A 15,885-nucleotide genomic window follows, 5' to 3' on the forward strand; every position below is an offset into this window, starting at 1 on the left:
AGTAAAGACTGCTAATTGAAGGGATCTCTGATAAAGAAGACGGGTCGGATAAAAAGGAATATATCATGAGAAGACACACCAAGGCTCGGTATGTCGGCAACGGGACAGATTTGCGAAGATTAATGATGGAAAGAGTGCTTTTATTTATGGAAGTGATGATACATGGAAACCATCTTGATATGGTTATTGGACGAACGGAAAAATTCACACAGGATTACCATTTGTGTTTACCTACTTAAGGAGATTATCAGAAGAGATCACAAAGAAAAATGAAAAATATATGAAAATAACAAGAGGAGATGTGGAAACAGCAAGATAGGACTGGATAGAATTGTGAACATTATTTGGACAGATTTGTGGACATTAATGCAGCAGCAAGAAGATGATTGGAATCCCCTTCGGAACTTGAAATATGGGTACCCCCAACAAAAATTTAAAATTCGGCTTTGTAATTCGGAATTTATGTGATGTGATTTGATTTGATTTGATTGGTCGGTTAATAAAAATTATTTTATTTTTTTTAAAAAAAGACATGTTCATCCACTATAGGTACAATACTGTAGGTATTGGTATTTTGCCTGTGACTTTCTTTCTGCTCCATATATGTCGACTCACGTATTCCGAATAATAACAGAGTCAATGGGTAAAATAAAGTGTTTGGTGTTTGTCTGCAAAGATAGCTGTACTTCACAGGTATATCATGGAATATGCCCTGGTTATAAAACCCCCAAACGATTTCAGGATTTGTGGTCTACAGGGAGCCCTCACAACAACCTGCATCATTACATTGTGAGAAGGGGCACTGCTACTACCTGCTCTGTATTGGAGGGTTGTTCAGCCAGTACACAGTTTCCCCTATTTTGCAGGGTAGTTTCTCTGCATCCATGGGCCTTCATGCTCTCCACCCCGTTCCTTTCCTTGGACACATGGGGGAAATGGACGGAGGAGGTGTAGGTTTCATACTCTGACGCACGGGATCCTCTCCCAGTTAAATTTTTTATTACAGGGAACCAGGCAGAGGGCCTTCTCGGTAGTGGCACCCTCCCTGTGGAACGCCCTCCCACCAGATGTCAAAGAGAACAACAACTACCAGACTTTTAGAAGACATCTGAAGGGAGCTCTTAGGGAAGCTTTTAATGTTTGATGCATTACTGTATTTTAATATTTTGTTGAAAGATGGGTGGGGTATAAATAATACATTATTATTATTATCTGTGACAGGGTACCTACACAACTACTATGAAATGACAAATATTGCAGGGAGGGGATATCATATATTGCGCTAAATTCAATGGTAACATCTAGTTCTCTTCAGTTCTGTATAGGAGTTACCTGCTGAAAGGTTCACTGAGCTTTCGGTTGACTTATTTTTTCTTTTGTCCCTATTTTAGATGCCGAAGAGTATCAGCCCCCAATATGGAAATCATACCGTGAGTATCAGAAACTGGAATTTGGGGGTGGGAGGAGGGCAGGGGGACCTAGCATGGGAGACTTTGGAAGGGCATTGTGTGTGATTTGAGGAACCTAAAGGAAGTGAGCACTGATAAGAGGAACCATGGGAGCAGATGCTTAAGTTCCAAGTCAAAATTATCTTTTTAAAATAACAATTTTAGTAAGGTTAAAAGCTATCTAGAGAAGGTGTGGAAGAATCATCAGTGGCTTTTAAGTGACTAGAAAGGCATCTGTAAGGGATGCCATGAAATTAGAATAGAGCAACAATCTTATATACACTTACCTGAGAATAAGTCCCATTGCATCCAGGTAGACATGTGTAGGATTGCATTGCACATGGTTGCTGGGATTTCTTCTTGCTCCACATTTGCTAACCACCTGCCAAAGCCAAGAAGCATCAGTTTTGGAATAGCTGCTTTGAAATGGGTGGGGTGACCTGTCTAAGCCACTGCTATTGCGTAGGTGCTTATTAACTGGACATAAAAGTCAGAGAAACAGAAATGGAACCAACAGATGCAACAAAGAGTGTGTTGATTGACTAAAGGTGCAGCACAAAATCCCTGGCGCAGGAGTGCAGGCCGAGAAAAAAAAAGAGAGATTTACTCCAAGGGCAGGTCCTGGCATGATTCTAAGAACAGCCCTTAAAAGCTCGTTTTATTGTTCTTGCTAACACAACAGTCTGTCATTAGAGACTTAGGAGATCACATGGTGTATATGTTTTAATTACATGTACTGCTGAAACAGAAAAAGGATGCTGCCAATCTGTTGTCAAGAATTGTGTGTGTGTGTGTGTGTGTGTGTGTGTGTGTGTGTGTGCCTCATTCATTTTACCATGTGGCAGGGCAAAAACTGTAGTGGACCTTCATGTTGAAAGTGTTGCCTTTTTCTTAACTTTGGTTGTAGTTGGACCATTAATTCAAGACAAATTTCTGGGAACCTGGTTGTTGTCCCCCCCCCCACTTCCAACGGAATATTGAATAGGATGTCAATCATATATTTAGTGCTGGAGAAAGCCACATTCAAAATGAAGAAGAAGAAGAGTTTGGATTTGATATCCCGCCTTTCACTCCCCTTCAGGAGTCTCAAAGCAGCTAACATTCTCCTTTCCCTTCCTCCCCCACAACAAACACTCTGTGAGGTGAGTGGGGCTGAGAGACTTCACAGAAGTGTGACTGGCCCAAGGTCACCCAGCAGCTGCATGTGGAGGAGCGGAGACACGAACCCGGTTTCCCAGATTACGTGACTACCGCTCTTAACCACTACACCACACTGGCTCCTATGAAGAATTCGAAAGCATGGAATATACAGGAGAAGTTTTCAAAGACTGAATCCAGATGCCATTCCTGTCAGCTTTAGAGCTTGTTGGATTTACCTCTAATCTACAAATACTATTGTCACCCACACATGCTACCCTTGCGCCCTAGTTCAGATGTCATGTTGTTTTTACGTTATTTCTCATGTACAGTGACATTACAAACACAGATTGTTGGGCTGGACACCAGTCTGAGAGCGGACTCAGACTAGATTGTAAAGCACCATTAGTCTCAAATTGGGAACTCTGGCAGCTAGACACAACTGTCTTAGGCTCTGAGCCACTGTTACCACTGGGCTGCTATCTGCTGTGATGGTTGTTGCTGTTTTATTTTGCTCTTCCTCCAAAGGAACCCAGGACAACAAACATGGCAGTACGAAAAAAAGTACAATTGAAACATATGAAATCAGTTAGACACCAACAATGCTGTTAGCCACAAGGAATTACAGAGACTTACCCTTTCATACGCGGGCTCCCTCGGCCAATAAAGCGAGATGAGCACCACAACCCCAGAGTCAGTCACGACTGCACCTAATGGTCAGGGGATCCTTTAACTTTACCTTTACCCTTCCATATGGTCAGGTGACGCAGAGGACCAGTCAGTTGCATTTCACCTGATCCTATAAATCCTCAAGACTCTGACCCGGAGATGGCTCAGTTCCCTGAGACTCACTTTGTAATACAGTGGTACCTCGGATTACAAACACCTCGGATTACAAACACTTTGGGTTACAAGCTCTGCTAACCCGGAAGTAGTACCTTGGGTTAAGAACTTTACCTCAGGAGGAGAACAAAAATAACACGCCAGCGGCAGGGCTGCAGCGGGAGGCCCCATTAGCTAAAGTGGTACCTCAGTTTAAGAACGGTTTCAGGTTAAGAACGGACCTCCAGAACGAATTGAGTTCGTAACCAGAGGTACCATTGTAGTTCTTTCTGAATCTTATCTGGGCACTCACAGAAGTCACAACCACTCAGTATGGCTTTCTCCTTCCCTTTCCTTGAAACTAACCTTCCAGAAGCAACAGACGGGGAGAGGCATGAAGGAAAGGGTTGCTTTTTAAAAAACTTAAATTAGATGCAAAGCTTTATCCACAAGGAGTTCCTAGCTGAAATATCATGCAGAATTGTAGAATCGTAAGATGGGACACGGGTGAAGAAGAAGAAGAAGAGTTTGGATTTGATATCCCGCCTTTCACTCCCTTTAAGGAGTCTCAAAGCGGCTAACATTCTCCTTTCCCTTCCTCCCCCACAACAAACACTCTGTGAGGTGAGTGAGGCTGAGAGACTTCATAGAAGTGTGACTGGCCCAAGGTCACCCAGCAGCTGCAGGTGGAGGAGCGGAGACGCGAACCCGGTTACCCAGATTACGTGACTACCGCTCTTAACCACTACACCACACTGGCTCTCACTGGGTGGCGCTGTGGGTTAAACCACAAAGCCTAGGACTTGCCGATCAGAAGGTCGGCGGTTCGAATCCCCGCGACGGGGTGAGCTCCCGTTGCTCGGTCCCTGCTCCTGCTAACCTAGCTGTTCGAAAGCATATCAAAGTGCAAGTAGATAAATAGGTACCGCTCTGGTGGGAAGGTAAACGGCGTTACCGTGTGCTGCTCTGGTTCGCCAGAAGCAGCTTAATCATGCTGGCCACATGACCCAGAAGCTGTATGCTAGCTCTCTCGGCCAATAAAACGAGATGAGCACCGCAACCCCAGAGTCGGTCACGACTGGACCTAATGGTCAGGGGTCCCTTTACCTTTAAGAGTTGGAAGGGACCACAGAGGTCTTCTAGTCCAAGCCTTTGCTTCATGCAAGAACTGTAGTGAAGGATGCAATTATAGCATTCTTGGCTGACAGCTGCGCAACCTTCTTAATATTTCCACAAAAAGAGCCCACCACTTTGCAAGTGTTGCTCATACAATCAGCTGTTACCATTAAGAAGTTAATTTTAACGTTTCCCTGAAATCTGCTTCCATGCAATATTCACTCAGTAGTTCTAGTCCTGACCACCCTCCAAAGACTTATTCATTCATTCATTCATTCATTCATTCATTCATTCACTATCTACCTTTTCCCCTGGCAGGGACTCAAGGCAGCTTGCAGATAAAATAAGAACAGCTAAAAAAAACCCTAGGTTTTTTAAAAATTAAGCACTACACGTATCTCTATCTCTATATATAGCTATCTATAAACACACACACATGTTCTTTTAAAAGCATACAGACAATCACAACAAAAACAGTACAGCAACAGCCCCCTCATTAAAACAGTCAGTTCCGAAAAGCCTGTTGGAACAGGAAAATATTCATCTGCCAGTGAAAAGACAAGAGGGGGGCCAGTCTAGCTTCTCTAGGGATGGAGTTCCAAAGTCTGGGAGCAGCTGCCAAGGAGGCCTTCTCCCATGTCCCTACCAAGCGTGCCTATATGGGTGGTGGGACCAAGAGAAGAGCTTCCCTAAAGAACTCATAGCCCAGGCAGCTTTGTATGAGGAAATGCAATCCTTCAGTTAGCCATATGGGAGTAACAGAGAACCAGCCAGCTTTTGGCACTTGAGATGTACCTTTCTAGGGCCCGCCTTATTTCTTTAATTTTAGTAGTGGGTAATAAATTGCAGCAACAACCACCACCACCTTTTATGCATAACAGCCTTTCAGGTATTTGAATGCTATCGTGTCTCCCCATAATCTGTTCTTTCCAGGCTAAACGTCCCCAGATCTTTGAACTGTTCCACCTAAGATTTAATTGCTCCATCCTGGTTGCCCTTCTCTGGGCCCATCCCACTTCGTCTATGTTCTTCCTGGTGCGATTGGTGCCCAGAATTGGGCTCAGTACTCTAGATGTGGCTTGACTAATGCAAATAGAGAGGAACTATTGTTTTCCATGATCCGGGCACCATGCTTCTGCTAATGTAGCCTGAGATTGCATTAGTTTGTTTAGCAGCCACATTGCACTGCTGGCTTGTGATGTTGTGTGCTGGTGCCAAGCCAGGTCTCTCCCACCCTATACTAGTGCCTTTTGAGTTTTTGTGCCTACATGCAGGACTTCTGCCAAATCTCCAAATGCCTTGGAAAGTGATGAAACCGGTAAGCTACATTTTCAGGATTCTTTGCACTGAGCTTCTTCTCAGTAAGGCATCTGTGTTGCACATTTCTTACATTGCTCTGCGTGACGGTCATGGCCCATCAATCTTCTGACACCATGTGTTGTATTCTGCCATTTATGTAGGAACTCACTACAAGCTGAGCTAGTGGTAGAACAAAATTGATTTTTGAAGTGGCTTGAGAGCTTGCATAGGGTAGTAACAAATTTCCCCGGTCATATCTCAGAGCCAGCTCTCCAGAATCTGCCCCCTGCATCATAGCTGTTTCTCGTAAAGGGGCCACAGGCCAGATATTTAGTTGGCCATGCATACAATTTACCAAGGAGCAACCCTCTTTTTTGCATCTCCCCTTCCTTGGGTGTTGTTGCCGTTCAAGCTAAAGGAGAATGGTTCAGTTTGTAATGTCCTGAGATTATGGTGCCCCTAGCCATAATGCGAAGTCATTTATTGTTTCCGTAGTAATAGGTGATCATTTCCAAGCTCAGCAACATCACTGCTCCAGTCTGAGCAACTTGGCTCTTATCGAATGACCAAGCTGGTATCAGGCTGCTTCTACCTGCTTGATAGATTTCCTTTCTTTAAAGGAACTGCTATCACGTGAATGGGTATAGCAGCATGTTGTGCACTGCATGTTTGCGTCAGTGCGCCCTATCAGAGCCTTGCTGCATATTGAACATGCTTTATAAAAGGGAGTTTAGAATGGTGACAAAAGATGTGCATAGCCCTTCCCTGTTCTGTGGCTCTTTGTGAAGGGCCTTTCCCCCATTGGGATTCAAATCACTTGAACCCCATTGGTGTGTGAAAATTCACTGCCAGCACAATTTGGAGCAGAGGAATGATGAGCAAGGGAAGAGGAACACATTCCCTTTCACTTGCTTCACTGCTCCAAATCTTATTCTCCTAAAACTGTTTTTTTTTTAATGACATCTGGGTTCTTCTGTACACGTGTTTGTGTACAATGAGTTGTTTGGCCCTCAGGCTAGCCAAAAGAGTTGACTGCAGCATACAGCAATAACACACCTCATGCTGATCATTTCCTGTTTTTGACTCACTTAATTAGTGATGTGCAAGCTCCCTCCAGTTCGATTCATAATTGGCTCGGTTTTTCAAAGCATTCTCAGAAAACACCTGGAGAAAGTTCAGGGTTCTCTCAAGAGTTAGTTCTTGGGAATAGTGCTTGGGAGAATTAAACCTGCTGTTGCTGTTCCCCTCTTCTCAAACAGGGACACGTGTGGCGTTGTGGTCTAAACCACTGAGCCTGTTTGTGCTTGCCGATCAGAAGGTTGGTGGCTCGAACCCACAGAGCTCCCCTTGCTCTGTCCCAGCTTCTGCCAACCTAGCAATTTGAAAGCATATCAGCGCAAGTAGATAAATAGGTATCGCTGCAGCAGGAAGGTAAACGTTTCTGTGCACTCTGTTTTCCATCACGGTGGTCCATTGTGCCAGAAGTGGTTTAGTCATGCTGGCCACATGACCCAGAAAACTGTCTGCAGACAGACGCCGGCTCCCTTGGCCTGAAAAGTGAGATGAGTGCCATAACCCCATAGTCACCTTTGACTGGACTTAACTGTCCAGAGGTCCTTTGCTTTTTACCTCTTCTCAAACATACCTTGAAAGGAAAGTGTGGTTGCACTGAAGGCTGGTGACAGTGTTCATTTCATCCTACCATTCCCAGACTTTCAACAGCAGTGGAGTATCCTACAGTCCATTGAACCAAATGAAATTGTACAATTACCAGGTTTCCCAGCAACAATGGCTGCTTTAAAGTTAAGCCTTCGCTGCCATTAGGCTTTCCCAATGCTATCCTCTTACCTTCATAAGTTCAGGTGATGCCATGCCAAGCCCATTGTAAGCCATGCTTGAAATTCTCAAGTGATTTATGCTCTGCTCATACTTAGCTGAGGATAAGTACCGCCAGCTTGGCTATTCGGAACCACCACCACTTCAGTTATGAAATTCAATGCAATTACTAGAAAATTGACCTTTTCCACTTGTAACTAAACCCTACAGCTCACTTCTGTTGCATTGTGCGATGGTTTGCTGCTTAAGGGCATGTGCTTATGAGCTTGAAATCTCTAGTTCAGATCATGATTCATACAGTCATTAGATGCCAGACTTGCAATACAGTGTTAGTGAAACACTTCAGGAATTTAATGGGGAAACATATAGATGCTAAGCATGCATCTGTCTCTGTTGCCATGATGCTGACCACAAACATTTGTAAGTTTTAGTCTGCTCCTACTGGATCAGAAGTTGACTACAAATATGGTAATATGCTTGTACTGTATACAGAATGCCCACATTTGAAATAAATTGTAGACTTGTCTGGGCTGCAGAGAAAGCTACCCCTTTTCTCACTTGTATATTCCCTGAAGACCTGCTTCTTCCATAATGCTTAAAAATCTTTGCTGACTAAAGTAATTTTCTAATGTATTTCATTTACTTGCCTTATTACTGACCAGCTCACTTACTGACATAAGATCGTTAGAGCAGAAGCTGTAAATAGCTCTGGGAGAGCAAGGGGGGAAAGAGCTGCAAAGTGAGCGAAGGATGTAGGGAGAAGAATACAGAGTTGTAAAAGTATTAAACAGCTTTTAGAATACGTGTCTTGTTATCGCTATGGGCAACTAGTATGTATTAGTAGTACAATACGGTAATAGAATATATTATTGCATGCCTGTCTGCACCAATATTCCTTATTCTGTATGTGTATTAGAATGTTGTTGTTGTTTAGTCGTTTAGTCGTGTCCGACTCTTCATAACCCCATGGACCAGAGCACGCCAGGCACTTCTGTCTTCCACTGCCTCCCGCAGTTTGGTCAGACTCATGCTGGTAGCTTCGAGAACACTGTCCACCCATCTCGTCCTCTGTCGTCCCCTTCTCCTTGTGCCCTCCATCTTTCCCAACATCAGGGTCTTTTCCAGGGAGTCTTCTCTTCTCATGAGGTGGCCAAAGTATTGGAGCCTCAGCTTCATGATCTGTCCTTCCAGTGAGCACTCAGGGCTGATTTCCTTCAGAATGAATAGGTTTGTTCTTCTTGCAGTCCATGGGACTCTCAAGAGTCTCCTCCAGCACCATAATTCAAAAGCATCAATTATTCGGCGATCAGCCTTCTTTATGGTCCAGCTCTCACTTCCATACATCACTACTGGGAAAACCATAGCTTTTACTATACGGACCTTTGTTGGCAAGGTGATGTCTCTACTTTTTAAGATGCTGTCCAGGTTTGTCATTGCTTTTCTCCCAAGAAGCAGGTGTCTTTTAATTTCATGGCTGCTCTCACCAACTGCAGTGATCATGGAGCCCAAGAAAGTAAAATCTCTCACTGCCTCCATTTCTTCCCCTTCTATTTGCCAGGAGGTGATGGGACCAGTGGCCATGATCTTCGTTTTTTTGATGTTGAGCTTCAGACCATGTGTATTAGAATACTGATGGAACTAAGCTGAAAAAGGGGTTGTTGGGGTGTGTGTCTCTGACTTTTTCTTTTTTTAAGTACAGGACATGTATATTTTAATACATTTTACTTCCTATAGCTTTACCTGCTTCCATGTTAGGAACACAGGAAGCTGCTTTATACTGAGTCCGATCATCGGTCCATGTAGTCCAATAATGTCTGCTCTGGCTGGCAGTGGCTCTGCAGGGTTTCAGGCAGTGGACATTTCCAGCCCTAACTGGACATGATGGGAATTGAATGAAGAACCTTCTGTATGTATGCAAAGCAGATGCTCTACCCCTGAGCTACCTGGTCCTTCCGCTGTTTTTATTTAGGTTTTACCTGCAGCCAAGCATTTTTGTCTCAAGCGGTGAACTGCCGACTGGAAAGAAAGCAAAAGAATGTGGCAAGGCAGGGCCTTCAAAGAGACTTGTGCAGGGCAATGTACAGCTGCTACTTCTCATGGAGCAGATGTTTATTTTGTGCGTCCCACTGTGTGGCCCATGGCTGTCCCCGCACAAACTGGTTTCGCAGGATTTTGTGGCACTTCAAAGCCATATCGAGGGAAATTTCGCAGAAGTACAGTCACATCCATTTGCAAGAGTACATTCGGGTAATGTTGTGGGTGCTAGTTGGATAGTGCCCATTACAAATAAATGAGAAGATAGATAGGTGTCCACATATGAAATTGTATAGACCAGAAGCAGCCTGATCTAATCAATTTAAAATCACCTTCAAATTCCACAGAATTAGGTGGAATAGCTGCAGTTAGGAAGACTAGGCAAACTTGACTCCCAGGAGTAAGCTATAGCCTTTTTGATTAACCATTATGTTTTTTAGGATTATCACAGATAGGTCAGTGCTAATGCAACAGGAATGGCAAATCACTTCTTTCTTCAGGTCTTGCCAGCCATGTGCTCCCTGCACCTGGGCTCACAAACAATATACAAGTACATACACACCTAGGACTCAGTTGGATTAGTCAAAAAACAGTGTTTTGAATGTGTTATAAACATGCAACACCAGACGACGCTGGAGAGCAAAAATAATTTCTATGCGTTTTTCCATAGTGGTTTTTTTCCTTTTGTTATAATGATTTAATTTCTGACTTAATTATAGCGGGGGTTTTCCTGTGTGTAGATCCACCCCTAGTCATTAATATGAACCCTGCCACGGGCATTTAAAGGCAACGTCACATGATGTGGTGTGTTCAGCACAGCGGAAGCCTTGCAAGCCAACATCTCACAAGTTTCCGCTATGGCAAGCAGAATATATAATTTTCGTCAATAGATTTGTTGGAATGGATGGTGCTAGTACCAATAGAAAATCTAAAATGTGTAGCAATTTTTAAAGATAGGCTTACGTTTCTCTGACTAATTTCCACATTTCCATGTGTAGAAAAGATGTGCATAAAAACAGAAATCACTCCCATTTCGGGAAAATCATTTGTCATATTGTTGTCACATGCATGGCTATTTCACTTGAGGAGCAGCCTCACGGGAAGAACCTCTGCCAACTTTTTGCAAAAGTAGCTGTGCAGAGCACTGATTGACTAGACACGGGTGGCGCTGTGGTCTAAACCACTGAGGCTCTTGGGCTTGCCAATCAGAAGGTCGGCGGTTCGAATCTGCATGGCGGAGTGAGCTTCCATTCCTCTGTCCCAGCTCCTGCCAACCCAGCAGTTTGAAAGCATGCAAGTGCAAGTAGATAAATAAGTACCGCTGTGGCAGGAAGATAAACAGCGTTTCCATGCCTTCCGTCACGGTGTTCCATTGCGCCAGAAGCAGTTTAGTCATGCTGGCCATATGACCCGGAAAGCTGTGTGTGGACAAACGCCAGCTGAAAGTGGCCTGAAAGCGAGATGAGTGCTGCAACCCCATAGTCGCCTTTGACTGGACTTAACTAGGTCCTTTACCTTTTTACCTAGATGCCTGAGAATTCACAGAGCACCCTCTCCCTCTTCTCCAAGAAGTTTTAAAATCTTAAACCAGGCATTATAATTTTTGTTATTTTAAATGGATAATTGTGCTAACAACACATGAACCAACCAGCCAAAAAGTAGACAGCCTTCTAGACAGCAGAGGTGAGGAGGAAAACTGATGAGGATATCAAGATTCACTGTGGAGGCAGGTACCTGTGTCCTCTCTATGAATTCTAAATGTGATACACTATAATACCCCTTGCAAGTCAGCTATTTCCCCTTCATTTGAATTTAGTTTGAAGCATCTTCTTTAAGCCTATCTAAGCAAATGTTAGTATTCATTGCAGCCTTCTAATTACAAACGTGTTTTTTATGTTTGACAGTGTATCAGTTACAACAGGAAGCACCTCGTCCCAAGAGAATAATTTGTCCTCGAGAGGTCAGTTTCAAGTTTCTCTTCATCTTCTTTAATTGAATGGTCAGCAGCATGCTGATACTGTTGGTCTTCACATTTTATGTGTGCAGGATGTGATCTATATATTGTCACCCACACAAAAGATTACAAAGCACTCTCTTTTTTAAAAAAATTATAAGGTAAACATTATAAAAACACCAGTCGGTGTTTGTTATAAATGCTAAGCTTTAAGTGATTTATATTATTAAGATGTTTTCAGTACTATTTTTGTGTTCATCAAAGTGTTGTGTATCTTTGTATTTATTTCTGCCATAAATGAAGCGCGATTTCCTACCCAGCCCCAGCAAATGTTCCACTAGCTTCACAAACCCTGTTTGTTATCTGAAAATATGCATTTTGACAAATGTTTTAGAATAGTGTAGATAGAATATTGAATTAATAGCATGCGGTCATTCTCCCTACAAGTCTAAAGCACAAAGACAGTATGTAAGAATAGATAAGGCCGTGCATTTACTGGCTGTCTCCCAGTTTGGTTTCCTGAAGTTTCTAACAAAGTGCTTTGTTTCTGACCAGTTTTATTCCCATGATGGTGTACTAGGTATAGCTCACCCTAATTGCACAACATCTGAGATGAAGCTGCTGATCTTGGTTTTTGTATTGGCAGAGTAAGCATCTCATTAAAGAGGTGTTTCCTTCCCTAGGATGTTCCCGGTGATGTCTGTATAGGCCTTACGAAGGTCACCGGAAGTGTTGCTGATTGAAGACACAGATCTGCTGTAACTATCAGAGGTGCTAACTGAGAAACGCACATTTCAAGTGGATAAGCAGCTCTGTCTGATGCTTCAGGAGCTCTGAGCAGAGAGGACTCCCTAGTCTTCCTCCTGAAATAGACCTGTCCCAGTCAATGCATCTCCTGCAGAGCAAATCTGCTGGCTGGAAAGAGCAGTTTCCAGCATCAAGCAGGAGCCCTTCCCAGTAGCAGACCTGTTCATGAATAAGCTCCTCAGTTGTCAGGCTTAAAAGCAATTCTTTTGTTTTCTGCAGGTGGGAAGGGCACACCCACTGCAGCAGAGTTTTCCAGGAGAAGGGAGGGAGAAATCGCTTCTCTTTCTCCTGGGAAGAAGCTGTGTGGTTCGAATGTGCTTGAAGTTCGTCTAGTTGTCTCTTTCGTATGATAATGATTTTTAGTAGTTTTTAAGGACATGTTTCTTCATGTTTGCTAGCAAGCAAGAATAGCCAGAAGCAATACTGTTAAGCAGAGTTGCCTTTGCACAGTATACTCAGTGTATTTCCATGTGTGCCATGAGACTTGTTGGTATACCTTAAGTTGTGATGAGTGAGGTCATTGTGGCTCATACTGAGATTGACTCAGAAATAAAGCAGCCTATTATAATTTGGAACAGGCTAGATGAATGAGGCCGGGGGGGGGGGACTGGGAAGTTGTCTCTGGCTTGGGTTTTCATCTTGTTCTTCTATATACAGTAGTACCTCAGGTTAAGTACTTAATTTGTTCCAGAGGTCTGTTCTTAACCTGAAACTGTTCTTAACCTGAAGCACCACTTTAGCTAATGGGGCCTCCCGCTGCCGCCGCACCACCGGAGCACGATTTCTGTTCTCATCCTGAAGCAAAGTTCTTAACCTGAGGTAATATTTCTGGGTTAGCGGAGTCTGTAACCTGAAGCGTATATAACCTGAAGCGTATGTAACCCGAGATACCACTGTACTTGGTAATTCTATCTTCAATAACGCTTTCCACCAATTCTCCCTGAAATGATGCAGAGACGTCTTTCCCATAGGGCTTAGTGGTGCGTCGCACCAGGGCACCGGCCTCTCAGGGGCACCCCAGCGAGAGGGGGAGCTGCACGGCTTTGCTGGCGGCCTCCCCTTTCCCTGCACACCCGCCAGCTGCGCCCCGCCAACTATATGGCTGGCAGACGGGCATGTAGCTTCCTTCCCAAGCCTTCGTGAGAGGAGAGCGATCCCCGCAGAGGCTTAGGATGGAAGCTGCTCCCCGCCAACCATATGGCTGGCAGGCACGCAACTTCCCTCCAAGCCTCTGGGGGGATCTCTCTCCCGCAGAGACATGGGGAGATTTGCACACCCCCCCTGGCTGGCAGTGTGCAGCTTCATTCCCCCCCCCATCCATGGTAATTTGGGGGTGCTAGGTGGATATTTGCACCCCAGTGCTGCATCTGCTAAAGACGGCCCTGAAATGATGTTAAGCTAACCAACCTGTGATTTCTTAGATACACTCAGATCCATTTTTTAAAATTGGTGTTAAACACCTCCCCCCCAAAAAAGAAACAAAGATAACACAATGAGATTAATATCAGATTAAAATATTATTATCCTACCACCCAATTCAATAAATGTTACCTTTTACACATTTCATAACAATTGAAGGAATGGGGCATTGTAGATGACTCTTGGAACAAATTCTCCCCTGTATAAACTCCCATTACAGAGTAGCTTAATGTTTGTGCAGCTTATTGGTTTGGCATAATGCTAAATCGGTGTTGGAAGTCTCTCTCTGCTGGAGATTTTCAGAAATTGCTAACAATTATTCAACAAAACAGTGTTCACTACAATGGCAAATTTGAATAAACTGTCCCTGGTGCTTACAAAGCATGCACTTCCTAAACCAGACTATTATGCAGAGAAATATGTCATCTAATTACTTTGCTCATTGTTCTTAATTCTAATTACAGTTTTAGAAAACACTATTGCTAGTAAAGATAGTAAAATATGTGATAGCTTGGGGAAAAGCAAAACATTTTACCATCCTCTGCTCTTAATTCTGTACAAAATGGGAATGGGTTTTTATTCATAAGTGCCCGTTTATTTTTCAGCTGGATGTAATATGCAGAAATCTTCAACGTATAAATAAATACAAGTAGTAATGTATGAAGGGGTTTAACATATGTAAATGTGAAATGTTCCTCTGTTTTCTGCTTAGATTTTCCTGAAAGCCTAGCTGTAAAACAAGAGCTTGAAGATTACTATGGTGTCTTTTTGGCTTGTAATATTCTCACTGTGGTGCTAAAGCATCCAGGAATTCCTTTAGTTCACGTAAAATTCAGTAAAAGATAATATAAAATATTGGATTTTGACCTGGGAGACATAAATCTAAATAAGAGACTCAGCCATCAATGTTTTGTTCCCCAGTTGTTCACATCTAAGGATGGAATATTTATTCGTGGATTTAAATGGATAATACATGATTTGATGTGAAATGGTCCTGAATCATTCTATGTCCTCAAGTAATGTTTTACATAAGAGACGTACAGGCAAAGCAAATCTCAGTTGGCATTTGGTTTGTGCTGCCTGTCTAGAATGACATTTGAAAGCAGGAGTTCTAGAACAAGTGGAGGATGTATGTATATACATGTCCTCATTTTCACAGGACTTCACCTTTCAAATAAGCAATAGTCACAAAGCAGCATCCCTAAACCTATATTAGTTAAGGTTCTTTGTACTTGACCCAGTAAGTCAAGAAGGAAATACTAAGTTGAAGATTCCAAACAGAGTGAAAGGCTTTAGCTACTGATGTCATGAGCCCTGCAGAACCTTTGGGATCAGGTGTGGATTGGCAGGTGCTCAGGAGAAGGAAACAGAGGGGAAGCTAAACAGTGAGAACTGTCATGGTCCCTGAGTGATGGGGCTGGTCGGACAAAGTTGGTGTGGGAATGAGCTGCCCACAGAATAACCCAAGGAAGTTCTAATGGGATAGATACCAAACCAAACCAGAGTCATGGGGACTTGAGGAGCTGCTTGGGAAGGAGGATCATGGAACATACCCAGTGGAGGATGGATGGTCCCTTCAACCCATGTCATCTCCCCATCAGTCTCCCAGGCACCCGCACAGCCTTTCCTCCAAGATCACCAAGGCCCACCTTCAACTCAGTCACTCTGAATGTAGTGCCAACTCTGGAGTTGCCGTTTCTGGCTCCCTAGCTCTTCAGAGGAGGTGGCCGCCCAGCCTGTCCCATCTGCTCCCCAACCTCTGTCGTTGAGGTCATGAAGAAGACACCAGCACAGGCATGAACAGACAGGGAAGACCCACCCTTCTCAGAGGAGTGCCTGCTTGCATGCCCAGTTTCAGGAACAGCCTCAATTGCCATCCTAAGTTGTGCCTGCCCCATTCCCATATAACAAGGTTTTAGGGAGTGTGTTGCTGGTTGGGTCAATGTCTTAGCTTGTCTAGCCATGTGTAGCACCTACGATGTCTTTGAACTCTTCCTGTGTACTGTACTGATC

At 43.7% G+C, this 15,885-nt stretch overlaps 1 protein-coding gene across 2 annotated transcripts in view; it reads left to right on the plus strand.

The window, feature by feature from the left end:
* The window catches only part of CHN2 (chimerin 2), a 153,760-nt gene that overhangs the window by 51,056 nt on the left and 86,819 nt on the right, over positions 1-15,885 (plus strand). The window contains exons 2-3 of one of the 2 annotated variants that reach the window (XM_083468388.1): positions 1,392-1,430; positions 11,597-11,652. In XM_083468388.1, coding sequence (XP_083324514.1) covers positions 1,392-1,430; positions 11,597-11,652 — 95 coding nt within the window. Of the gene's footprint in view, positions 1-1,391; positions 1,431-9,529; positions 9,906-11,596; positions 11,653-15,885 lie in introns of those variants that run through there. The other variant, XM_083468389.1, reaches the window with a different exon arrangement.

This window comes from Podarcis liolepis (assembly GCF_965112155.1).
Source record: "Podarcis liolepis genome assembly, chromosome: 12".
Taxonomy (NCBI): Eukaryota; Metazoa; Chordata; class Lepidosauria; order Squamata; family Lacertidae; genus Podarcis; species Podarcis liolepis.